Below are 26,950 nucleotides of genomic sequence, written 5' to 3' on the forward strand. Positions count from 1 at the left end.
CTTCAAGTTGCCAAGGTTGAGAAACATTGGTCAAGCCATATTCTCTTCTCAGTGCAAGTAACTTCTCCACCAATCCGGATAACTGTCTGGAGAATGTCTTGCAGAATCTAATCCAAAGTCCTGCTCAGTGAAAGCATGTATACAAGTAGTCCTCAAATTACAACAGTTCATTTACTGACTGTTCAAATTTATTATGGCACTGAAAAAAGGGACACTTTACAACAGTTGCAGCATGGTCACATAATCAAAATTTGGTATGCTTGGCAACTGACTCATATTTATGACGGCTGCAATGTCCCGGTGGTCATGTGATCACCTTTTGCAACCTTCTTACAAGCAAAATCAATGGGGAAGCCATATTCACTTAATAATCATGTTCCTAACTTAATAATTGTGGTTACTCACTTAATGACTGTGGCAAGTAAAGTCATAAAATGGGAGAAGAATCACTTAACAAATGTTTCACTTATCAACAGAAATTTTGGGCTCAATTGTGGTCATACGTAGGGGACTGGTTGTACCTACTGAATCTCTAGCAGGTGACTGTCCATCCTTTGCTTGGAGAATGCTGTTGTATCCCATTGAATCCAGAGGCTGAAGTGCATTGTGTAATGTATTCCTAGGAATTTTATTTGGTGTCATTCTGAGGGTGGAACCCAGTCCTCCCTTACCCCTTGCATGCAAAAATAAAGCAATATCTAGTGGTGGCTTGCTCAGGCAAGATATTTTCTATGGAAAGTAAATAATTGAAAGTTAATTGAGAAAGACAGGGATCTTTAGGGGCTGGGACAATGGAATAAAGTGTCTCAAAATACCAGAGGAGACTTCAGATTTTCAATATTTGAAATAATTAGCTATACATTTTACACTGAAAGCAGCAAAATTCATGTTAAAAATATTTCATTGTTTTCTGAGAGACAATTATTTAAATTCATACTGTCATATGAGTAACACTAGTGTTTGTACATTTGATATAAATTGCCCTTTTTAATTCTGTAGATCCTTCCTTCCTTCCTTCCTTCCTTCCTTCCTTCCTTCCTTCCTTCCTTCCTTCCTTCCTTCCTTCCTTCCTTCCTTCCTTCCAATATTAGCAAGAGTAAACTTTCCTTTTGTTTCACCGAAGAAGTAGATGAATATCCACAGACCCTTGATAAACATTTTAACTTCTATATATTAGAGCAGTATCTTTGACAAGAAGGTACAAACGTACAGTAAATATGAAAAAAATCACAACCACTAGATGTCACCACATTTCACTCAAATAAAAGTAGAAAGAAAACTCCTTTGGTACTCACTAACCTGTCATTTGAAACTGCTTTCCCTCTCACCTTCCAACTACTGCATGCAATAGACACTCAAGGAAGTTCAGAGTCAGGAGAGGTGACACAAAAGAAAAGCTTTTACTCTTCATAGTAAGAGACAGTGTGATGACAGGGTTATTTAGAGCACTGAAGTACTACCTTCAGAAGGTATTGTGTGCACAACTTTGTTCCGATCAAAGAACATTCTACCTGTTAGAATTCATTGTTGGAATGTATTTCTATGCAACAACTACAGTAGTATTCAACCAGTAGATGGCAGTGTTTACAAGTTTGGATCTATGGTATATTCTCTTTTGTTTCCTGTTACAGTAATATAGTTGAGGAGTAAAACACATGGTGACTATACTCTTTGTTTGCTCTGTGGTGCTTTATATAAGCAGAATTTCTAACACTACCATTCTCTGGAATGTTCTTTCTTCTCAAAAAGGAAAGTTCTTCCATAATTTCCAAAGGCCAATCTCCCTTCATGGTACTTGTGGGAAGTTTTATATCAAAATACAGCTAGTCCTCAAGTTACAACAGTCCATTTAGTGACCGTTCAAAGTTACAATGACACTGAAAAAGTGACTTATGACCGTTTTTCACACTTACAACCATTGCACCATCCCCCTAGTCATGTGATCAAAATTCAGACACTTGGCAACTGACTCATACTTATGATAGTTGCAATGTTTTGGGATTGTGGGAGGTCAGTCCCCCCCCCCCCCCGAGAAGGAAATATTTTGGGGAATATTAAAAAAAGGCAGAATATTATATTTCCCCAAAGGATCTTAAGGGCACAAAAGCAAGCCCAGTTTTTCTTAACAGCCCCAAGCAGAAACTAGGCAGAAGCCAGGTCTGTAGAAAAGCAGATTTGATAATCCCATTCAGAAAGTCTGAGGCCTCATTCATGAGCAAATATTGCCTGCAGAAACCCATTTAAGACAACATATTTTGAAATCCCTTGCAGCAAAACTGACAGCTAACAATAGCAGAGTGATAGAATTAGAACCAGCAACCTCTCACCCAAGAAATCCAACACAGGAAGTAGCCATTAGCCCCAGCCCCAGGAAAGCAGGACATGGCCTTTAAGACATAATAGGATTAACCCACCACCATCAGAATACCAGAAGGGCACACTGAATCTCAGGTTAAAGTTTATGCCACAGGAACAACTCCAAACACAAAAGTCCAAGAAGGTATACAAACTCGCCACTCCCAGCTACATGTGGTCAGCTTTCCCAGAGCCACATTTCTGTCTGGCTCTGCTCTGCAATAAGCTACAACCTTTTTTCTAAAGCAGCCTCCATTTTGTTTATTCCAGGCTTGGACTGGACCCTGATGAAGATTTTTCTTTCAACAGGATAATGTGATTACCTTTTGCGACCTTTTGACAAACAAAGTCATTGGGGTAGCCAGATTCATTTAATTTAACAACTGCAGTGATTCACTGAACAACTGTGGCAAGAAAGATCATAACGTGGAACAAAATTCACTGAACAACTGCCTCATTAAGCAACGGAAATTTTGGGCTCAGTTGCGGTAAATTCTGTTATTATTCTATTACATCTAATGGGACCAAGAAGAAGGACCTTCTCTGTGGTAGCTCCCTCCCTGTAGAACAGGGGTCTTCAAACTTGGCCCTTTTATGACTTGTGGACTTCAACTCCCAGAATTCCTCAGCCAGGCGCCTGGCTGAGGAATTCTGGGAATTGAAGTCCACAAGTCATAAAAGGGCCAAGTTTGAAGACCCCTGCTGTAGAATATCATGTCCGCAAAGAAAAGATTGTCCCGCACTTTGATAGTCTTTCTTGAGGCCCTAAAGACCTGGTTTTGCCAGCAGGCCTGGGAACCCCAGGATGATATGGAACCCATTGCGTAGTTTGTTTGATTGTTATCACCAGAGGGTTTCACTGAGTTTTGTATTTGGAGTTTTACTTCTTAAGCCATCCAAAGTCACCATGAGTGAGTTGGGTGGCTATATGAACAAATAAAGATTTTGTGTATTATGATTTCTGGAAATCTCCATGCACTCTGTGCACCTTCAGGTGACAAGCTATTCAACTGGCTCAAGTTTCAACATGCACCTTGAAGTAAGCTGACTGAGCCACAACCATAGATCATATTGGTTCTCCCAAACCTGTACAATACGAAGTAAAGCTTCCCTTGGCTAAAGCTGTTATGCTTTGCTTTGGCCTGGCATTTTAATAAATTGCATTAATAAGTTTCAGCCATTCACACACATAGTGCAAAAGAGAAGATGTCTTCTGTGGAAACACCCTGAGAGGAAGAATCAACTCTTATCACAGAGAAGCAAAGGCTGTGATATTTTTTGGCACTATCCCTCTGCTGGCCCCTACCCGCCATTTTTCACTGCCTCAGAACAAAGTGGAAGCCAGATAGCTGTGTTTGGTCATGAATCATTTTTTTCACAGCCTCTCTCCATTTTTATTTGCTGAAAGCCTTCGTTACTCCTCCATTATCTGTCAAGTGCTCTCTATCTGCCAAGCCAGCAAACAAGAGACAAGTCATATCAAACGTCCATGAATTACAAACACGTTGTGTGTCCATAGATCATTGCGCTGATGTATTGATACTTACGGTGCTGCTAGTGAATTCGGGTGGGTTGTCGTTCACATCTGTCACCATAATGATTGCCGTCGCTGTGTTCGAGAGACCGTAGTTAAGGTTTCCTTCCATATCGGTGGCCTGAACAATGACTGTGTACTGCTGAACTTTCTGGAAACAAAAGAGGAAAAAAGAGACAAGAATGCATGATGCAAAAGAGTATTTTATTCTTTCTCTTGCTAAGTGCAAATCTATGAAGTATTCCTACTGAAAAGAAAATTTCTTAGGAACAAGCTTTCTTTTGCAATGTCATTTCTTCCAAAGGGATACAGGTAATCCTTGACTTACAACCATTCGTTTAGCAACCATTCAATGAAACAAACATATAAAGACACAAGATGTATATCCTGAACATTAGATCTTGTGATGAATTGTGATAAAGGGAATTGGGGTTATTTAAAATTTGTAAATTATAAATATCAAATGTTAAATATAAATATTAATGGGAAACTAAAAACTGGGAAAAATTAACCAGGACAATGATTGTCTAGAAAGACTGAATGTTAAAACAACTAGAATATGTATAAACTAAAAATTATTGATAAATGTAAGAAAGTTATTTTTTATTTAATCAATATAATAAGAATTGTATTAATTTAAATATGAGACAGTAAGGGGAAAAGAGAGGAAACATTTAATGTAATAGTTTGAGATTTGTACTAAAGATATTTGTATGTTATTGAATTATTGACTAACTCAGCTGCCACGTTGCTTTTCAAATATTTAAATGTAAAACCAGAAAACCAATAAAATTTTCTTAAAAAAACAACCAAAGTTACAAACATACTGAGTTGTGAACCACACATAATTGCAGGAATTGGGTATGGCTAGTTTAGTAAAGAGAAGTACGAGGGGGGATAGCAGTGTTTCAATATCTCAGGGGCTGCCACAAAGAAGAGGGAGTCAAGCTATTCTCCAAAGCATCTGAAAGTAGGGCAAGAAGCAATGGACAGAAAATAATCAGAGAGAAGCAATCTAGAACTAAGGAGAAACTTCCTGACAGCTAGAACAAGTAACCAGTGGAACAACCTGCCTCCAGAAGTGGTGAATGCTCCAACACTGGAAGTTTTTAAGAAGAGACAGGACAGCCATTTGTCTGAAATGGTGTAGGGTTTCCTGCCTGAGCAGGGGGTTGGACTAGAAGACCTCCAAGATCCCTTCCAACTCTGTTATTCTGTTATAAGTTGGAATCCACTTCATGCCCATGTGATTCACTTAACTGCACTGATTTGCTTAACAGCTGTGGCAAAAGAGCGTGTGCAACCATTATTTAAATTCATACTGCCAGATGTCTAACACTAGCGTTTGTACATTTGATATAAATTGTCCTTTTTAAATTTGAAGCTTCTTGGATGAAAAGCGAAACTATTTCAAGGGCAAAAAACAAACAAACCACAAGTTGCCTTTTGAACAGCACTTTTGGGACAACAGCGACTTGGATGATAAGAATCTCCATAGACATTTAGTGGACGACCACTTAAGTGTGAGTCAACAGTGTGCTGCAGCTGCCAATGCGCCCACCCCCCCCAAAAAACCCAAACCAACAACCCCAAAGCAGCTCTAAGAGACATAGCAACAATGTCACGAGAAGTGATAGTACTGCTGGTGAACCCATATTTGCATCCAGGTTTGGTTGCCATAATACAAAAAAGGTGTTCAGGCCTTAGAAAGAGTGCAGAGAAGACCCAAAGGTGCTTTTTCAGGAGGCAACTGGTCTTTCTTGTTTTTCTTTGAAGCTTCTTAAGCTCTGAGTGTATGGTGGGGAATGGAAGGATTTATATTCCTTATAGACAGCTGGTCATTGGCCTTCTTTTAGAGGATAGTTGAGGCCATTTGGAGCTTATCTGTGTCTAATCCTCCAAATGAGGGACGCGGTGGCTCAGTGGGTTAGGACGCTGAGCTTGTCGATCAGAAGGTCGGCAGTTTGGCGGGTCGAATCCCGAGTGCCGCGTAGCAGAGTGAGCGCCTGTTACTCGTCCCAGCTTCTGCCAACCTAGCAGTTCGAAAGCACGTAAAAATGCAAGTAGAAAAATAGGGACCACTACGGTGGGAAGGTAACAGTGTTCTGTGCGCCTTTGGTGTCTAGTCATGCCGGCCATATGACCACGGAGACGTCCTCGGACAAGCGCTGGCTCTTTGGCTTTGAAACGGAGATGAGCACCGGCTCCTAGAGTTGGAAACGACTAGCACACATGTGCGGGGGAACCTTTACCTTTTACCTTTAATCCTCCAAATGGCCTCATCGACTATCTAAAAGAATGCAAATAACCAGCTGTCTGCAAGGAATATAAATCCTTCCATTCCCCACCATCCAGTCAGAGCCGAAAAGGTTTCTTGGATAAGAAACAAAACATCTTCAAAGAAAAACAAGAAAGTCCAGTTGCCTCCTGAAAAAGCACCTTTGGGACATCCATGACCTGGATGATGGAGAATCTCCATAGACACAGTGCAGAGAAGAGTAAGAGAGACGATGAAAAGTCTGGAGGCTAAATCATATCATGAATGGCTAAGGAAACTAGGTATGTTTAGCCTAAGGAGGAGAAGGCTTAGGGGACACATCATGGCCATCTTCCGATACTCCCTCAGGGGAGAGAGAGGTCCATTTGTTCTCCAAAGCACCTGAGGGTAGGACAAGAAGTAATGGGTGGAAGCTCATCAGCGGGAGATCCAACCTCAAAATAAGGAGGAATTTCCTGATAGTGAGTATGATTAATCAGTGGAACAACTTGCCTCCTGAAGTTGAGGGTGCTCCATCACTGAAAGTTTTCAAGAAAAAAATGGTACAACCCTTTGCCTGGGATGGTATGAAAACTCCTGCCTTGGGCAGGGGGCTTGAAGACTTCAAGGTACCTTCCAACTCTATGATCCTATGATTCTAAGGCAATGACAAGTCACTTTCCTGCTGCTGTAAAGATCCATCTGTGAAAACAACAGGAGTCAAGCTTGACTTAAAAGAGATTTTACTATTTTTTCTCCCCTTGGCATCAAAGAACTAAGAGATCAAGCATTTCTTCACATTTACACTTGGCAGTTTTCTATTCCATTTTCTTTGCAGCATGACCCCTACAAAGCAGCCACTAGGTACAGAGGTCATCACTTAGATATTTATCACTTGGAACAACCTGGGATTTTCAGGGCCATTGACTGCTCTGGTCTTGCTGTCTTGCCTCCAGCGAGGGCACCGCAAAGGCAGCCGTTGTCTCTTTGTCAAAAGTAACTTGGAAACCGGCAGATGCTGTTTTGCAAATTGCAATCTGAACCTCACATTCAGCTGCAAGGGAAGGTCATCCTAGGCTACAGAAATCTCTCACCAGAGGAAATGGCATTTAACACAGCAACACCTTACAGCAGCATAGAATTCTTGCTAAAGGAAGCTGCTTAAAGATTGCTCCACCAAAACTGCAGATGGCCCCATTTAATGCCACGCAAATTAGCCATGAACCAGGAATGTGTAAGAACTTATTGCTACTTAAGAGCTAGGGGCCAGAGTTAAGAGAGTAACCAGTCTGGAATCCTTACATTGCTGCAAATGATCCAAGTAGATCAATGACAGGAGCAAAGGATCAGAATCATATGTTAAGCTCCAGTTCCAAAGATTTATTGCTTGAGCTTACATAGGCAGTCCTCAACTTGTGACACATTTGAGCCCAACATTTCTGTTACTAAATGAGACATTTGTTAAGTGAGTTTTGCTCCATATTACAACCTTTCTTGCCATTCTTGTTAAGTGATTCACTGCAGCTGTTAAATTAGTAACATGGTTATTAAGTAGATCTGGCTTCTCCATTGACTTTGCTTGTCAGAAGGTTGCAAAAAGGGATCACATGACCCCAGAACACTGCAGCCGTCATAAATATGAGTCAGTCGCCAAATGTATCAATTTTGATCATGTGACCATGGGGATGCTGCAACGTTCATAAGTGTGAATAATTGTCATAAGTCACTTTTTTCAGTGCTGTTGTAACATTGAACGGTGCTGTTGTAACTTTGAACTTTGAACTTTGAAGGCAGGACAAGAAGCAATGGATGGAAACTAACCAAAGAGAGAAGCAACCTAGAATTAAGGAGAAATTTCCTGACAGTCAAAACAATTAATCAGTGGAACAACTTGCCTCCAGAAGCTGTGAATGCTCCAACACTGGAAGTTTTTAAGAAGAGACTGGACAGCCATTTGTCTGAAATGGTATAGGGTTTCCTGCCTGAGCAAGGGCTTGGACTAGATGACCTCCAAGATCCCTTCCAACATCATCATCATCATCATCATCATCATCATCATCATCATCATATTATACAATCTGTTGTAAGTCAAGGGCTAGCTGTATACAACACTCTAGTCAATTAACAGTCAATACTAAATTGGTGCTAAATAAGAGTTAATGGAATTTGGGAGGCAGCTGGATCATTTGTGGCAATGTAATGATTCCAGACCAATTACTTTCTTAATTCCACCACTGGTTCTGCCCCTTCTTATCCTACAATAATTGCCTAAATGAATTTTTTTCTTACACCAATTAAGTTCTTTCGCATTCTCCTTTTTATATGCGAGTTTCAGGCTTGGTGGTAACAGAAGACATGCAGTTCCTTGTTTCAATGCATGTATAATACATGCTAAGACCAAAATCAACTTAATTGTTGTATATCCATCCAAAAATGAGAAACTGAAAAAGTTTTGATGCTGAAAGGAATTGGGATGAAGTTTGAGGCATGAAGGGTAAATGTAGGGGGAAAAAAAGGTTGACTAGAGAAGCAGTAATAAAAATAATATGAATTTGGGCAAAACCTGAAATGTAAAAGGAAAATAGATCCATTTCTGAAAGCTTGAGCCTTGCATAATCCAATATTTAGTCTACTAAAAATAATTGCTGACAATGACTCAATAGCGTAATGAGATTGGAAGTATTTTATGGCTATTACAGAAAGAGGTGATGATGTCAGACATGCAAATGGACCCCCAAAACACCTGCTTTGCAGAAACAATGTTTTTAAAATGTGGAGTCCCTTGCTAATCCATATTTTTTTGCAGCTCAGATAAGATACCAGCAGCCAGGCCGTCTCGAATAGTATATTAAAATTACTCCTTGGTTTATTGTCATTTTCGCCAAGGGAGATAATACGAGGCCAAAAGAAAATAAGAACTAAAGAACAAGCTAGGTGTTTATTTAGAGTGCTAAACATACCCCTGAAAAGTCAAGAGAATCCCCTAACTAGGAGAAGTAGTAAAAAAAAAGAAAGAGGGGATTTAAATTATTAATCATCAAATGCTATTTGATATGAAAGTGTAAATCTTGGATTCCTAACAGGCCGCAGCTTTAAATAAACCATTTCAGTTACTTCTAATTAAATCACCACTGAGGCATGTCCCATTGTCCCAGCTGTTTCCTGGGAAGCAGAAGTCCTCGCTTCTGCTGCCCTATGCTCCTAGTAGTGGCACCCATGAGTTACTTAGGAGTAACTTTCTTTTGAAGAGAGCAAGCTTAAGCTCTGAACGGACACGTGTGGATTCCAGGAACTACAGTCTGCTGATATTCTGCTGATATACCATGGAATTTATAGACTTGAATTTGTTCACCTTTTCAGATCCACGCACCAAAAGAAAAAAACAAACGCCATTCATTGGTTTGCTCTCTGTTTATGTACTAGTGCAGGGGTGTCAAACTCAATTTCATTGAGGGCCGCCTTAGCTTTGCAGTTGCCCTCAGGGGGCCGGGTGGGTATGGCCTGGGTGGGCGTGGCCTACTGGGTGGGCATGGCTAGAGTGCGTATGGCCTACTGGGTGGGCATGGCCAGCTCTACATGGTTCGCATCAAGGGTGCCTATGGGGGCCTGGGCAGGAGTGGGTCAGATCTGAGGGTCTCTGGCAGAAGGAGGGTCTCTGGGCCAGGGCCAAGGCAGTGGGGGCCGTTCCCTCACTGTTTCCAGGATGGCTTCGCGGGCTGCATGAAACCACTTCGCGGGCCGGATCTGACCCCCGGGCCTTGTGTTTGTCATGTCTGTACTAGTGGCTTGTCCTGTTCTGTCCTAGTATTGATGGAAGTGTTCTTGATGCTTCGTAGTTCCTTAATTGGGGTATTGTTTACTGCTTGGTGGTCGGTCTAGTACAAATCTTGATGTACTGTATATAAACAGAGAGCAAACCCCACTCTCTTTTAGCACTGTTGATGTTACCAGGTTGGGTAATGAAACGTCTGCAAGAAAAAACAGTCAACTCAGAGAGCAAAAAAAGGACCCTACAGTTAAAACCTGAGCTACAAATATTCTCTTCTATTGGTAAAAATAGAAGAGGTATCAAAATAATTGGTGGAAATCTTAAGGACACAATTCTCAATTAGGACGAAGTTGAGATTCACAAAATAAGAAGCTGAAAATCACAGACATCCACAATCTTAGTAGGCAAAGGAATGGCTTTGGCAAGCAGTTATTTTAAGATTTGGACTTTTACAGTCTGATTATTGGATATGCTGCATCCAGTACCTTTGTGGAACGTGAGTTGGTCCAAAATATTCAAAATAAGGTTCAGAAAAATTCAAACTCCTCTCCATCACTGTTTTACTGCTCAACTGAGAGCTAGCTTGAATAGGAATATAAAAAGGCTGTCCTTCTATAGCTCACACATTCTGGCAAGGAATATCTCTTATCTTCTGAGGTCTATAACATCACTGCAGTTTGAACTGCTTTCCAAGAAGCCTGATAATTTTTGCAACGCATTATCTATCATCTATCTGTCTATCTCTCTATCCATCCTCTCTCTCTCTCTCTCTCTCTCTCTCTCTCTCTCTCTCTCTCTCTCTCTCTCTCTCACACACACACACACACACACACACACACAAACACACACACACACACACACCTCTCATGTACCTAATCTACCATCTATCCTACCTACCTACCTAGCTAGCTATCTAGTTTCTCTCTATATATATGTCCATCTTTCAATCCACTCATCCATCCATTATCTGTCTTCTGCTTGCCTGCCTATGTCTGTCTGTCTGTCTGTCTGCCTGCCTGCCTGCCTGCCTGCCTGCCTGCCTGCCTGCCTATCTATCTATCTATCTATCTATCTATCTATCTATCTATCTATCTATCTATCTATCTATCTATCTATCTATCCATCCATCCACTTATTCTTCCATCCAGTACCCATACATATAGCAAACTGAGATCAAATTTATCTGATTCCCTATACTGGCTGGGGAATTCTGGCAACTGAAATCCACACCTCTTAAAGTTGCCAAGTTTGAAAAACATTGTCCTACAACAGACATGTCAAACTCGCGATGTCAGGTGACGTCGCACGACGTATTGGAACTTTCCCCCCATTGCCGGCAATGGGGTGGGCGCGGTTTCTTCGTGATGCATCTGGCCCGCAGGCTGGCAGTTTGACACCCCTGCTCTACAGCATGGACTCAGACTCTTCTCTTAAAATGGATGGGCAAAGCCAGTGCTTGCCACTCAGCCATATGAAACTGAGTAATCTTCTTCCCAACTTCATGGCCATCGCTTTATTGGGTAGCGATCATCTTCATATTTTCATTCATTTTTTTAATCAACCCTGAATTTCTCATCATGTCATCAGTCTGCTCCAATCAGCTTCATTAGATGAGTCATGGTTCTAGTAAGATAACAAATTGAGAAGCATCTTGATCATGTTTCCCTTTACTGACCTTTTTTGATGTTAAAAAGTCCAAAACATTGTAACCTTTAATCCAAGAGGAATTACTACAAACCCTTAATCATTTTGATTGACCTTCTCTCCACCTTTCTCAGCAAGGGACTATTCTCTTTGGGGTGTAGAGATCAGAACTGTATAATTTATTCATAATATAGGTTTGAAAAGGGGGTTCAGTGGCTAAAAACACTGAATTTGTCAGCTGGAAAGCTGACAGCCCAGGTTTGAGATCCAAGCGCAGTGCAATGGGGTAAGTTCCCATTCCTTGCCCCAGCTCCTGCCCACCTAGCAGTTTGAAAGCATGCAAATGCAGGCACCATTTTGTTGGGAAGGTAACAGCATTTTGTGGGCCTTGGCGAATGGTCATGCTAGCCACATGACCACAGAAGCATATTCAGACAATGTTGGCTCCCTTGGCTAAGAAACAGAGACAATTACTGCCCTCTAAAGTTGGACACTGGATAGGGGAAACCTTTATTTTTATTCAAAGTCTTGTCCAAAAAAGTATAACCATAACTCTGGCTGAGGAATTCCGGGAGTTGAAGTCCACATTTGAAATTTGCCAAGATTGAGAAACAGTGATTTAGCAGACTGCAATGCATTTAATGAATCTTGGAGAAAGGGATCTTCACGAGGATAATATCCCGATAAATTATCATCTGAGAGGAGACATGGAGGCTTCCGGGCCAAAATGAATCTCTTGTTTGCCTTTTGCAAGTCCAGATCTTAGAGCATCCTTGAGTCTGTTGGGCCAAATTACCTTATCCTTCTCTCCCATTTTTGAGTTTCAGGATTTATGGGTTAGAAAGCTTAAGGCATCAAATTCACATTTTAAAAACCCTTTAATTGCATATATTCCCATCCATATTAGACTTTTTTTCCCCAGGGATTAAGGAGGAACATTAAACCCCTGATCAGGACAATTTTCTATTTTTGAGGGGAAAAGTTCAGTTCCATTTACTCCAGTGATATGATAGGCAACACTTGGAATCTATCTATCCATCCATCTATCTATCTATCTATCTATCTATCTATCTATCTATCTATCTATCTATCTATCTATCTATCTATCTATCTATCTATCTATCCATCCATCCATCCATCCATCCATCCATCCATCCATCCATCCATCCATCCACACTTCAAACCTAAGAATACACTAAGGCAGAAGCTTGGCCACCCCAAAGATAAAATACCCAGACACAAACTGAACAACATGTTATATGCAATACAGTGCAGTGAGCCTTGTGCCAATCTGTACATTGGGTAAATGAAACAACCACTTCATAAACGCATGGCACAACATAGGAGAACCAACCCATCAGGACAAGAGTCAGCAGTCCATCTGAATTTAAAAGACAAAGAGCAAAGTCCACATTTTGGACAGAGAAAGATGGTATGAAAGAGGGGTCAAAGAGGCCACCTATGTCAAAATTTAACAGCCCTCTCTCAACAGAGGGGGAGGGATACGGCATCATCTATCTCCAGTCTGCAACACAGTCCTTTCAGCAGTTCCAAGAAGGCTCCACACCTATTTGCACCACTCAGGTGATCCTGAAGACACAGATAAGCCTCTAGGTAGCACTAAGGATTCACTAAAAGAATGCAAATGACCAGCTGTCTGCAAGAAATATAAATCCTTCCATTCCCCACCATACAGTCAGAGCGGAAGAAGCTTCTTGGATGAGAAGCAAAACGTCTTCAAAGAAAAACAAGAAAGTCCAGTTGCCTCATGAAAAAAAGCAACTTTGGGATAACTATGACCTGGATTATGGAGAATCTCCATAAACAAGTCCTTGGCTTACAACCACAATCGGACCCAGAATTTCTGTGGCTAAACGAGGTGGTATTTAAGTGAGTTGCAACCAATTTTATGACCCTTTTTGCCATGTTGTTGGGCAAATCACTGCAGTTAAATGAATCAGGTGGTCATTGAGCAAATTCAGCTTCCCACATTGAGTTTGCTTGTCTGAAGCTGGATGGGAGACTAATGGTGATCATGTAAACCCAAGAAGCTGTAATGGTTGTAAATCCATGCCAGGTGCCTGCTGCCCAAATTTGATCACAAATTTTGATCATGAGGATGCTTGGATGGTCATAAGTGTGAGGACTCGTAAGTCACTTTTTCAGTGCAGTTGTAACTTTGGTCACTAAACAAATGGCTATAAGTCAAGGGCTACCTGTATTTACTCAAAGGACGCAACTACTAGTGCTATTTTTTAAAATCTTCTGTACTCATGAAAAGTTAGTTCATTTAGTTAAAAACTTAAGCTGCAACTTTTATGGCATCAATTCAAGCAAAACTATCGTGAAAAGATATTTTCCAAAACAGAATGCAGTTCCCCTTCTCAAACCACCTTACACAGGATCTGATGCTTTTCATATCACACAAAAGGGGAAGGTTTTCTATTTTTCTCATCTTCACCACAAAGAAATCTTTTACCTCCATCTGAATAATGTGAATATATTAATTAGGCTTGATAATGGCTCTTAATGATACCCATCAGCAATGGAACAAAGCTATAAATATATCTTTACTTTTGTGAAAATGGTGCCTAAAATGTAATTCCTTATATTGTGCGGATCTAAAATGATCATACAGATACTTTTAAAAGTTGTCTTTCGCCACTCAAATGCCAGAGGGTGAGTGTACAGCAGTGGTTCCCAACCTTTTCTGTACCCTGCATCCCTAGAACACTTCCGATATATTCCCGCACCCCTTACAAAAGTTTGAAATAATGGCAACAAATTCTGCATATACACTATAATTTTGAAAACCCAAATTTTCACACCCCCTGGAATATTGTCTCACACCCCCAGGGGGTGCGAGCACCCCTGGTTGGGAACCCCTGGTGTACAGAGTAAAGGTAGTCCTTGATTTACGATCACATTTGGGATCACAATTTCTGTGGCTTAGCAAGGTGGTTCTTAAGTGAATTGCATGTAGTTTTATGACTTTCTTTTGTCACAGTTGTTAAGTGAATCCAGGGCTTTTTTTCTCATAGAACACTCAGAACGGAGTTCTAGCACCTTTTTTGGATGGAGCCTTGTAGGGTAGGCAAGGCAGGTTGTATGACATGTGTGAGTTCCAGCACCTTTTTCTTTTACAAAAAAAGCACTGAGTGAATTATATGGTTGTTAAGCAAATGCAGATTCCCCTATTGAGTTTGCTTGTCGGAAACTGGCTGGGGAGGTGGAAATCATTGATCATATGACCCCAGGATGCTGCATCTATTGCAAATACATGTCAGTTACCAAGTACCTGAATTTTGATCATGGGAATGCAACGACAGTCATAAATTGGAATCATAAGCCACTTTTTTCAGTGCCATTGTAAGTTTCAAAAGTCATTAAAGAAATGGTTGTAAGTCAAGGACTCTCATGGCTAAGGCAGGACTAGAACTCATGGTCTCCTGCTTTCTAGCCAGGTGCCTGCAACCCCAGAAGAAAAAAACAACAACCAGGAGTCATACAGTGTAATGACTGCAACAGCCACTATGTAGGACAAACAAGCAGAAGACTGGCATGAACGCCAACTAGCTGTCAGAAGACACGATGAAAATTCTTTAATTTCACAACATATAGACAGACTTAACCATAGTTTCAATTGGAAAAATATGACCATCCTAGGCCAAGCCAAGTCCAAAAACGCCAGGGAGTTTCTAGAAGCCTGGCACTCTGACAAATTAGCCATCAATGGACACATAGACATTAATAACATCTATAAAAAAAGGTAAAGGTTCCCCCGCACATGCGTGCTAGTCGTTTCTGACTCTAGGGGCCGGTGCTCATCTCCGTTTCAAAGCCGAAGAGCCAGCGCTTGTCCGAGGACATCTCCGTGGTCATGTGGCCAGCATGACTAGACGCCAAAGGCACACGGAACGCTGTTACCTTCCCACCGTAGTGGTCCCTATTTTTCTACTTGCATTTTTTTAATGTGCTTTCGAACTGTTAGGTTGGCAGAAGCTGGGACGAGTAACAGGTGCTCACTCTGTTACACGGCACTTGGGGTTCGACCCGCCAAACTGGCGACCTTCTGATCGACAAGCTCAGCGTCCTAACCCACTGAGCCACCGTGTCCCTAATAACATCTATAGACTTTGCAAAAGAGACAATCAACTAGCCCAAGCACTTCTCCACCAGCAATCAGCACCCAGATCAGCATAGATTAACTCCAAGATTGACATCAGACCAACAATACCCCAATCAAGAAACTGCCGAAGAAGCCAACAGCAAACAGCCCAAGCAAAGAATCTCTAACCACCAACAATGACAGGCAAAGCACCAGAATATAAACTGACAGCAAACCCCACTCCTTACTAGCCCTGATGATGTTACCTAGTCTGGGTAATGAAACGTCTGCAAGAAAACAAGCCAGTTCAGAGAGAACCAAAGATTGCTCAGATGCCGCAACCACTAGACCAAAATTCCCATTTTCCTCCTAATCAGTTTCAAATGGATAGGTAATGATGAGAACGAGAAACAAGACTTCTCAAGGGCACCAGATGGGGAAAGCTGTTAATGAAAAAAAAAATCAAACCCTAATTTCCACCAAATGCTTTTTTTCCACCTTTGAAACAGAACTGTACTGTATTGTTCACCAACCTATTAGTTCATAAGTACCCTAATTAGGCTGTAGCTCCAGATTAATAGGATTAGCAATAGAGACATTTTAGAAATACACCAAATTTCCTTGTCTTACGACTCTCTTGACATTTATAATCATGTAGAAATGCTAAATTTACATAGCTATGCCTAATTAAACATGGCTGTAATTATTCCCCTCCGTCCAACTATGTCAAAACAGAAAGAACAAACTGGAAAATCAAGTGACAGGGAACCACCTCTACAGCTCTTTTGTTTTGCCAATCAAAAAATGAGTTTTAATCTCTCTTATACAGTACATTTGCCAGCTTATCTGGCCTGTTTGTAACAGACCTCATGTTTTGCATCCTATATTTATTTCAATTCTCGCTCTTCTGGGAAGTCTTCCCTTAACAACTGTCCTGTTTAGTAATCATACAAAGTCACAAGTCTGCTGAAAAAGTTAACTTTATGCTTGGTCCTTGCACTCAAAATTTTGACAGGGTCCCTCCAATCACATGATCAAAGTTTCAGGGCAGCTATGCAATCATTTAGGGATGTGGTGGCTCAGTGGGTTAGGACGCTGAGCTTGTCGATCAGAAGGTCGGCAGTTTGGCGGGTCAAATCCCGAGTGCTGCGTAACAGAGTGAGCGCCTGTTACTCGTCCCAGCTTCTGCCAACCTAGCAGTTTGAAAGCATGTAAAAATGCAAGTAGAAAAATAGGGACCACTATGGTGGGAAGGTAACAGCGTTCCGTGCGCCTTTGGCGTCTAGTCATGCTGGCCACATGACCACAGAGACGTCCTCAGACAAGAGCTGGCTCTTCGGCTTTGACTAGCATGCATGTGTGGGGGAACCTTTACCTTTACCTTTATGCAACCATTTATGACTGTTGCAGTGTGCCTTGGTCATGCGATCACCATTGGTACACTTCACAGCTGACTTCTGACCAGCAACGTCAAGGGAGAAGACTTCAATAAAACTGCAGGTTGGGGTCACTTTGATTTTATGCTTTAACATGAGTGATCTGCTTAACAATTGCAATGGGAGTGACTTCGTAAGTCCATCATGTTGACATGATATTTTGCTTAGTGACTGCCTTCCTGAGCGATGGAGTTAACTAGCCCAGTTGTAAGATAAGATAAGATAACCTTTATTGTCTTTTTTTTATACCTTGGGCACAATGGGACACGTCAAAAATGAAATTTAGTTGCCCGCTCTCAAAGTGAAACACATACATGACACACACACCTAACCATACTATGTAGAACTTATGTATAGACCCACACCCCTACATTACATAACAAATAAATATTAAACACTGTCCATCTTGAATATATAACGGAAGGAGGAAGCCTGAGAATAATAATAATAATAATAATAATAATAATAATAATAATAATAATAATAATAATAATAATAATAATAATAATAATAATAATAATAATATAATAATGTTGTTGTTAGCTGCGAAGTCGTGTCCGACCCATCGCGACCCTATGGACAGCATTCCTCCAGGCCTTCCTGTCCTCTACCATCTTCTGGAGTCCATTTAAGCTCACGCCTACTGCTTCAGTGACTCCATCCAATATAATAATAATAATAATAATAATAATAATAATAATAATAATAATAATAATAATAATAATAATAATAATAATAATAATAATAATTTGGAAGGGATCTTGGAGGTCATTTAGTCCAACCCCCTGAGCAAGCAGAAAACCCTATACCATTTCAGACAAATGGCTGTCCAGTCTCTTCTTAAAAACTTCCAGTGTTGGAGCATTCACAGCTTCTGGAGGCAGGTTGTTCCACTGGTTAATTGTTCTAACTGTCAGGAAGTTTCTCCTTAGTTCTAGGTTGCTTCTCTCCTTGACTAGTTTCCATCCGTTGCTTCTTGTCCTGCTTTCAGGCGCTTTGGAGAATAGCTTGGCTCCCTCTTCTTTGGGGCAGCCCCTGAGATATTGGAACACTGCTATCATGTCCCCCCTCACCCTTCTCTTCGTTAAACTACACATACCCAATTCCAGCAACCGTTCACAAGGTTAATGCTGTATGGAATGAAACTATGGCTGAATCTGGATGTTCTGCTGCAGAAAACACGAAGCCTCCTCCCAGAAGGTAACAAGGAAAACAAGTCATGAAGAGGATGAGTAGTATCCTAGATAATCTTACGGACCCTGCTCAACCAACGCTTCTGTGCTATGTCCTGGATGGAGGGGAGGGAACTGCCAATGAATTTTTCTTGTGGCCATTAAGCTAGGACTACATGTATTTCTAAATACAGATGGTCCTCAACTTACAATCTCAATCGAGCCCAATCCTTTGGGTTGCTAAGCAAAACATTTGTTAAGTGAGTTTTGCCCCATTTTACGACCTTCCTTGCCACAGTTTCTAAGTGAATAACTGCAGCTGTTAAATTAGCAACAGGGTTGTTAAGTGAATCTGGCTTGTCCCATCGACTTTGCTTGTCAGAAGGTTGCCAGAGGGGGAATCACGTGACCCCAGGACACTGCAAACGCCATAAATATGAGTCAGTTGCCAAGCGATCATGTGACCATGGGGATGCTGCAGCGGTCGTTAAGTGTGAAAAATGGTCAAAGGTCACTTTTTTAGTGCTGTTGTAACTTTAAACGGTTGCTAAACGAACTGTTTGAAAGTCGAGGGCAACCTTTGTACACTGAGATAGATACACACATTTATTAGTATGTCTACCCGTTACTATCAGATTTATATCTTGCCTTTATTTTGTACAAGTCAAGGAATCATACGTAATGATCCCTCCTGGTTTTCCTCATAACAACCACTCTATGTGGTGGACTTAGAGAGAATAATTGGCTCAGAGTCACACAGACAGCTTCCGTGTCTAAGACAGGACTAGGATGGATATTCTCCTGGTTACTAATCCAGTACTTTTACCACTGGCTCTCTGAAAGAGACACTAAAGAATTGCTTTAAGAGAGCCAGCTTAGTCTAGTGGTTAAGGCACCAGGCTACAAACTGGGAGACTGTGAGTTCTTGTCTTGCCTTAGGCACAAAGTCAGCTGGAGCCAGGCATTCTTTTTCTCAGCCCTAGGAAAGAGGAGGCAATGACAAAATACTTCCAAATTCTTGCCAGGAAAACTGAAGGGGCTGTCAGGAAAACTACCTGGAATTAACACTGACTCAAAGGCACAAGAAAGGAATTAGAATTAGAATAGAGCTGGAAGGGACCTTGGAGGTCTTCTAGTCCAGCCCCCTGCTCAAGCAGGAGCACCAGTCCTGGGATTCAGCCGGTTCGCACCACTTCGGTAGAACTGGTAGCTACTTTTTTGTTTGCCCAGGCCCAGAATGGACTTCCGGAAGCGGCATCCATGCAGAGAACCGGTTGTTCCCCTGTTTGAATCCCACCACTGAGGAGGACCTATACCATCTCAAACAGGAGAAAGTCTCTTTAAAAGATGTGAGCATCCTTTTCTGATCAGGGGTTTCTCTGTCAAGGCTACTCTAATATAGGAAGGGGTTTCTCTGTCAAAGTTACTCTAATATAGGAAGGAAGGAAGGAAGGAAGGGAGGGAGGGAGGGAGGGAGGGAGGGAGGGAGGGAGGGAGGGAGGGAGGAAAGGAGGAAGTGAAGAAGGAAAGAAACACACACACAAACCATTAATTCCAGTAATTTACAATAGACATAAAAGCTCGTGTTTTCCTACAATTCCCACATAAACAATCATAACTAAAATCAAATAAACAATTCTAATCAGAGTCAATCAGTGGTAAAGGCAATTTAGCCTACTAACGCTCTTCCCCAAATCCCCATTGGGTTAGGATGGTCTTTTGAAAGCCATTAGTGACTTCCTGTCTCTTTTATATTTACTGACTTAGAGAATTTTGCAAATGCTACATGAAGGTTAAACAAAGATAGCAGTTGTATCTATAGGTAAAGCAACATCAAAGGAGACATGCTGCACATACATACGTAGGATGCCCTCTTGACAAATCCCAGGGCTAAATTTTGTCATACCAACCAAATTCCCAGACAAAGCTTTAGCCCAATTTTAGTCCTACGCTGAAAACTGATCAATACTTTTGGCGCAAGTGAAACAGAATTGGATATAATCAACTCTTGTCTTGTTTCCCCTTTAATGTGATTTTCTACCATATTAACAGCTGTTACGATAGCCTGCCTTTGTGAGCAGATATAATTCAAAATCAGAACGTAGCTGAATTAGATTAATTTTCTCTCGCGTGCTCACACTCCATTCTCTATTAATATTGTGTCTTCATTTCATTACCCCAAAGGATTATACAACCATGTTTCATAGCCTGTAATAAGATGATACAGACACGGCCAGAGTTGCTGGCACAAAGAGAGGTGATATCTAGACTTTCTCCAAGGATCCATGTCCAAAATTAATTATACCAACATATTTCATTGCCCAAATAAGGGATGGAGGTAGACTAGATCTTTGCATGCAAAAGGTACAGATTGATCATTGTGATCTTAGTGTTTGGGAGACAGTTTTAGATCTGGGATTGGGGATATGACAGTTTATTAAGATATATCTATATACAGGTAGTCTTCGACTTACAACAGGCACTTAGTGACCGTTCAAAGTTACAACAGAACTGAAAAAAGTGACTTATGACCGTTTTTCACACTTACCACTTTTGTAGCATCTCCATGATTACGTGATTGAAATTCAGACGCTTGGCAGCTGACTCATACGTATGACCGTTGCTGGGTCCTAAGGTCATGTGATCACCTTTTGCAACCTTCTGACAAGAGAGTTGTGAGAGTTGTGTTGGGAGTTTCCAGACACTCCCATGTCACACCTCTGCTCCGCGAGCTGCATTGGCTTCCAGTTGTCTTCCGGGTGAGATTCAAGGTGTTAGTAATGACCTACAAAGCCCTACATGGCATGGGTCCGGAATACCTTGGGTGTCAACTTCCCTCCGCCCAGTACGCTCCCACAGAGAGGGCCTCCTCAGGGTGCCACCGGTCAAAGAATGCCGACTGGTGGCCCCCAGGGGGAGGGCGTTCTCTGTGGGTGCGCCGGATTTATGGAACCATCTTCCGGTCGAGCTCCGGATGGCATCTGATCTCCGCTCCTTCCGGCGCGATCTTAAAACCTACCTCTTTGAACAAGCTGGCCTGGCCTGATGGGATGGGGTCGGGTTTTATAAAGTGATCTTAACTTTTTAATTTGTATTAATTTATTACGGGCATTGCTGTTTAATTACTTTTTAATTTTTGTATCTTGTTTTTTTATTATGTATTGCCCTGTTCACCGCCCTGAGTCCTTCGGGAGAAGGGCGGTATACAAATTAAATTAATAAATAAATAAATAATAATAAGTAAAATCAATGGGGAAGCCAGATTCACTTAACAAGCATCTACTAAATTATCACCTGCAGTGATTCACTTAACAGCTATGCTGGCTCAGGAATTCTGGGAGTTGAAGTCACGAGTCATAAAAGAGCCAAGGCTGCCTACCCCTGCCCCGTACCTGTACATTTGGTTTTTCTTGTCTAAATGTAGAACCTTACATTTTTTACCATTGCATTTCATTTTGTTAGATAGCGCCCAGTGTTCAAGTCTGTCAAGATCCTTCTGTATCTTAAGCCTATCTTCTGGAGGGTTGGCTATTCCTGCCAGCTTTTAACAGATTAACAGAATTAACAGAGAAACATAGAGCAATCTTCATCATCTTACTGTCGTATAGATAAGACTTCAACCACAGTGATAGTGAAGAAAAAAACAAACCTAGAATAGCTCAACCCTCTAAGGGGCTGTCACAGAGAAAACAGGGTCAACCTAGTCTCCAAAGCACCTGTAGGCAGGAGAAGAAGTAGTAGATGGAAGACACCTAAGCTAGAACCGAGGAGAAATTTCCTGGCAGTAAGAACAATTAATCAGTGGAACAACCTCCAGAAGTGATGAATGCTCCAACACTGGACATTTTGAACAAGAGACTGGACAATCATTTGTCTGAAATGGTATAGGGGTTCCTGCCTGAGCAGCAGGTTGGACTAGAAGACCTCCAAGGTCCCTTTCCAACTCTGTTATTCTGCTACTTATCGAGGAAAGCTAACCTAGAATTGAGGAGAAATTTCTGTCAGTAAGAACAATTAATCAGTGGAACGACTTGCCTCCAGAGGTTCTGGGGGCTCCAACACTGGAGGTTTTTAAGAAGAGATTGGACAACGATTTGCCTGGAATGGCATGGGATCAAGCAGGGGGTTGGACTAGAAGACCTCCAAGGTCCCTTCCAACTCTGTTATTCTGCATTTTCTATATAGGAAGGGGAAGTCTTTGCAATACAATCCCCTGTACAAGCCATATATAGATAGTTCTTAACTGATGACCACAATTGGGATCAGAATTTTTGTGGTTAAACAAAGTGGTTGTTCAGTGATTCCAGGCCTGATTTTACAACCTTTTTTGGCCACAGTTGTTAAGCGAATTACCTGGTGGTTAAAGCAAATCCAGCTTCCCCCACTGAGAAGCTGGCTGGGAAGGTTGCAGTCACATGACCTGGGATTGCGGCAATCGTTGTAAAAAAAAAAAGCCAATTGCCAAGCCCCCAAACTTTGATCAAGTGACCGTGGGAATGTGGCAATGGTTGTCTAAGTGTGAGTGCCAATTGTAAGTCACATTTTTCAGTGCCGTTGTAACTTTAAACTGTCATTAAATGAATGGGCGTAAGTTAAGAATTACCTGTAATTAATTGCACCGAGGCTTCCAGAGGGGGAAAAGACCTGGTAGATTAGACCCCCAGCCTCTCTCCCTAGGCATCTACTTGTCTCCATACCAGAGAATCACCCATTTTATTGACCAGTGGCTGATCCAATGACAAAAGACTGGCAGTTTGACATCTCTCCCTTAATAGCATCTTCAATAACAGTCCAGCAACTGTCTGGATTATTATTTCATATTTCAACCAGAAGTCAGGAGGGAGGCAAACATCTCTATTGGCAAAATCACTCAGTTTTGTTTCCTTATTTATCAACCTGGGGACTGTTGGAGAATATTTCAGGGATGGTTAAGAAATTTTTAATGCAGGATTACGGCCTATCTCTCGGGCTCCTAAAATAACCAACACAGAGCACCAGAAAATACCACAGTCTATTGGGTAACTGCCTCATGTTAGATGATAATGCACTAACAGGCAACTTTCAACAATAACTTCACAGCTCTTGCACTACCTGTGAATAATAACACCTTTCAACTTCTGAGCATGTGGCCGAATGCACTGTTGGCTGCTTGCACGTCCATCAGCAGGAAGCAGGTGCAATAAAAATGCAGCATTTACAGTTGCTGACTTGGCATACGGGGGAGCAGGAAAGAAGAAGAATGCTTAATGAAATGAAATCTCTGCATGAAATTATTCTGCTGAGGGTTGCATTATTTTAAACTCATCTCTGCGGTATCTTTTTTTTTCACCTTCTAAACCTACGAGGCAGCCTGCCACCTACTATTGCTATGTATCCTAGCCAGCAGAAACACCTAGGTCAGTGATGGCAAACCTTTCAGAGACCGGGTGCCCAAAAACTGCCCCACCTCCTCTGTCCCTGCCCCGCCCATTTTGCCCCACTCTGCCCAACCCTCGCCTGCCCGCAGGGCCACCCACCACCTCCACAGCCTGCCATAAATCGCCCAGGTGGCCCACGCCCTCCACCCGCGCCTTGCAGTATCAACTGCGTGAAACAGGGTCCGAGGGTGGAGTCTTGCCTTGGCTGCCATGTCCTTGGCTGCACTACTCCACATGGGCTACACTCGGGGGTGACTCTCCTCTGGGGGGGGTTGCTGGTGAGGAGGGGGCCATGGTGGGAGGCAGGGCTGGGGTGACGTCACGCATGCCCACAGAGAGGGCTCTGAGTGCCACCTCTGGCATGCGTGCCATAGGTCCACCACTACTGACCTAGGTGATCTTGGCTGATCCTAATTGATTTATTTACGGTATGTTAAAATCAACTCTGGGTGGCTTAAATAAAAATAGAAACAAGAAATACAGGCATAAAAACAAAAGGACAAGAAAACCTCAAAGAGAAAAACCTGGCAAATCCTATCTCACAATTTCCTCTATCCCTCAGGATAATGCTTCATTCCTCAGGCCAAGTCTTCATTCCTCCACAAGAATCTATACCGTGATCGTCTTCTGTTGTCCTAGTGAATGATCAATAGTCATCCACACAATTATAGCCTGTTTAATTGTGTAGCTGCACTTAGAAAATAACACAAGGTGCTGAGCAATTCCGAGACAAAAAAACCTTGTAAGAGAAATAGTGCAGCCTTTAAAATGCCCCCGCCTCTTTTTAACTAGGTTTATCGATCTCTTAACTAATGCCTGGTTTCATGGCCCTGTATCATCTCTTGCTTGTTTTATAGCAAGTAAGTTATGTGGGAAAAGTTGACTGTCTCTCGGTGGGCGGGCTGGTAAAAAATTAAAATTGTCCTTGTCCTGGGCAGCTTGTAGCCATTTCTTGATCACCAAGGAGGCTGAGGTATGTGACGCTGAAGCCATCTTGATAGACAGCTGTGTTGTAGCAATTAAGGCTTGCTGTTTCTGGCCACTTCTACCCAGAGGAGAAGACATCTTGATAGGCTCCACATGAGCCAGTTCAGTTAGAAGGATAAACTGTTATGCCAAGACTTTGCTTGTGCCCATTGCCATCCTGCTGTGAACATCTGGTTCTCATTTTCTCTCCACAAAGCTTGCTCCTGGCAATGGAGGAGGAAGAAGGCGCACTTTCCCGCTGTCAGCATTCAGAAACTGAAGAATGGAAGAGGCAGATTGCAATATGGAAAGCATTGCAGCAAATGTGCCAGAGAAACAGATGAAGCAAACAAGAGCATCTTTTAGGATATCCAACAAACACCCTGGCCTTCAAATAGATTAGTAGTTCATATAAAAGAGGTTAAGAATAGTAGTGTCCTCTTTATTTTAGATGACAAGAGCCAAGGATATGTCTAGTCTAGTGAAGAGAAGGACTAGGGGTGATACGATAGGAATATGCCAATATTTGAGGGGCTGTCACAGAGAAGGGGACGCGGTGGCTCAGTGGGTTAGGACGCTGAGCTTGTCGATCAGAAGGTCGGCAGTTTGGCAGGTCGAATCCCGAGTGCCGCGTAACAGAGTGAGCGCCTGTTACTCGTCCCAGCTTCTGCCAACCTTAGCAGTTCGAAAGCATGTAAAAATGCAAGTAGAAAAATAGGGACCACTCCGGTGGGAAGGTAACAGCGTTCCGTACGCCTTTGGCGTCTAGTCATGCCAGCCACATGACCACGGAGACGTCCTCGGACAAGCGCTGGCTCTTCGGCTATGAAACGGAGATGAGCACCGGCCCCTAGAGTTGGAAACGACTAGCACGCATGTGCGGGGGAACCTTTACCTTTAACTTTTTACACAGAGAAGAGGAAGTCAACCTATTTTCCAAAGCACCTGAGGACAGGACAAGAAACAATACATGGAAACTAATCAAGGAGAGAACCAGCCTAGAACTAAGGAGAACTTTCCTGTCAGTGAGAACAATTAATCAATGGAATGGCTTGCCTTCAGAAATTGTGGAGGCTCCATCACTGGAGGTTTTTAAGAAGAGACTGGACAACTATTTGTCCAGAATGGAATAGGGTCTCCTGCTCAAGCAGGAGGATTCGATTAGAAGATCTCCAAGGTCCTTTCCAACACTGTTATTCCATTAAGGAGATGAGAAGAGCAGACGGTTTAAGAAAAGGCACATTATCAGAGACCCCAGGTTGTAGGTGAACTGTGAAATCCTCTAAGGCCATCCTAAAAGTAATTTTTTTAATTTGAGAAAAAAGGAGAAATTATTAATGCAGGATGAGAGAATGCTTACAATGTGGAGACATGGGGAATGGCTTTAAAGGAAAGGAGGAAGAGCTTCTAGGAGAGACATGTCAAACACAAGGCCCGGGTGCCAGATCCGGCCCGCGAAGTGGTTTCATGTGGCCCGCGAAGCCATCCTGGAAACAGTGAGGGAACGGCCCCCACTGCCTTGGCCCTGGCCCAGAGACCCTCCTCCTGCCAGAGACCCTCAGATCTGTCCCACTCCTGCCCAGGCCCCCATAGGCACCCTTGATGTGAATGATGTAGAGTTGGCCACGCCCACCCAGTAGGCCACGCCCACCCAGGCCACACCCACCCGGCCCCCTGAGGGCAACCGCAATGCTGATGCGGCCCTCAGTGAAATTGAGTTTGACACCCCTGAATCTAGGAAGACAAAACTTTTTTTCAGTAGTCCTTAAGTAAATCATTAGTTGTTAATGGATTGTGAAATCATTAAGCAAATCCAGGTTCCGCCATTGACTTTGCTCCTTGGAAACTGGCTAGGAAGGTTGTGAATGTTGATTGTGTGACCCTGGGAAGCTGCAACTGTTGTAAATACATGTTGGTTGCCAAATGACCAAATCCCATCATGTGACCATGAGGACACTGTGACAGACGTAAGTGCATGGATCAGTCAGAAGTCACTTTTTTCAGTGCCATTTGTCATAGTTCTGACAGATGAAACTCTTCAAAAGAACTTCAAGGCATTGTTTACCTTAAAGAATCTTTTATTCGAAAAACAAAGTATTGGCACTACATAGTCGGAACCAAAAAGTAAATTCCTCTCCCCTAGATACAAAGTAACAGAGCACAATTCCCTCCTCCAATAAACAGTCATAAATCACATTCCCCAATTAGCTTGAAGCCGGGCTTTCTCCCCAGTTCTCTAGCCCGCCAAAACTCTATCAACTCTGGGCCCAATGACTTTGGGTTCCCACAGCT

At 42.2% G+C, this 26,950-nt stretch overlaps 1 protein-coding gene across 1 annotated transcript in view; it reads right to left on the reverse strand.

The window, feature by feature from the left end:
- The window catches only part of CDH4 (cadherin 4), a gene marked incomplete at its 5' end in the record, with an annotated part of 1,024,675 nt that overhangs the window by 90,106 nt on the left and 907,619 nt on the right, over nucleotides 1-26,950 (reverse strand). Inside the window, one exon of the mRNA XM_083358225.1 lies at nucleotides 3,903-4,040. Within this exon, the coding sequence (XP_083214351.1) occupies nucleotides 3,903-4,040 (138 nt within the window). The remainder of the gene's footprint in view (nucleotides 1-3,902; nucleotides 4,041-26,950) is intronic.

Source organism: Vipera ursinii (genome assembly GCF_947247035.1).
Source record: "Vipera ursinii genome assembly, chromosome: 3".
Classification (NCBI taxonomy): Eukaryota; Metazoa; Chordata; class Lepidosauria; order Squamata; family Viperidae; genus Vipera; species Vipera ursinii.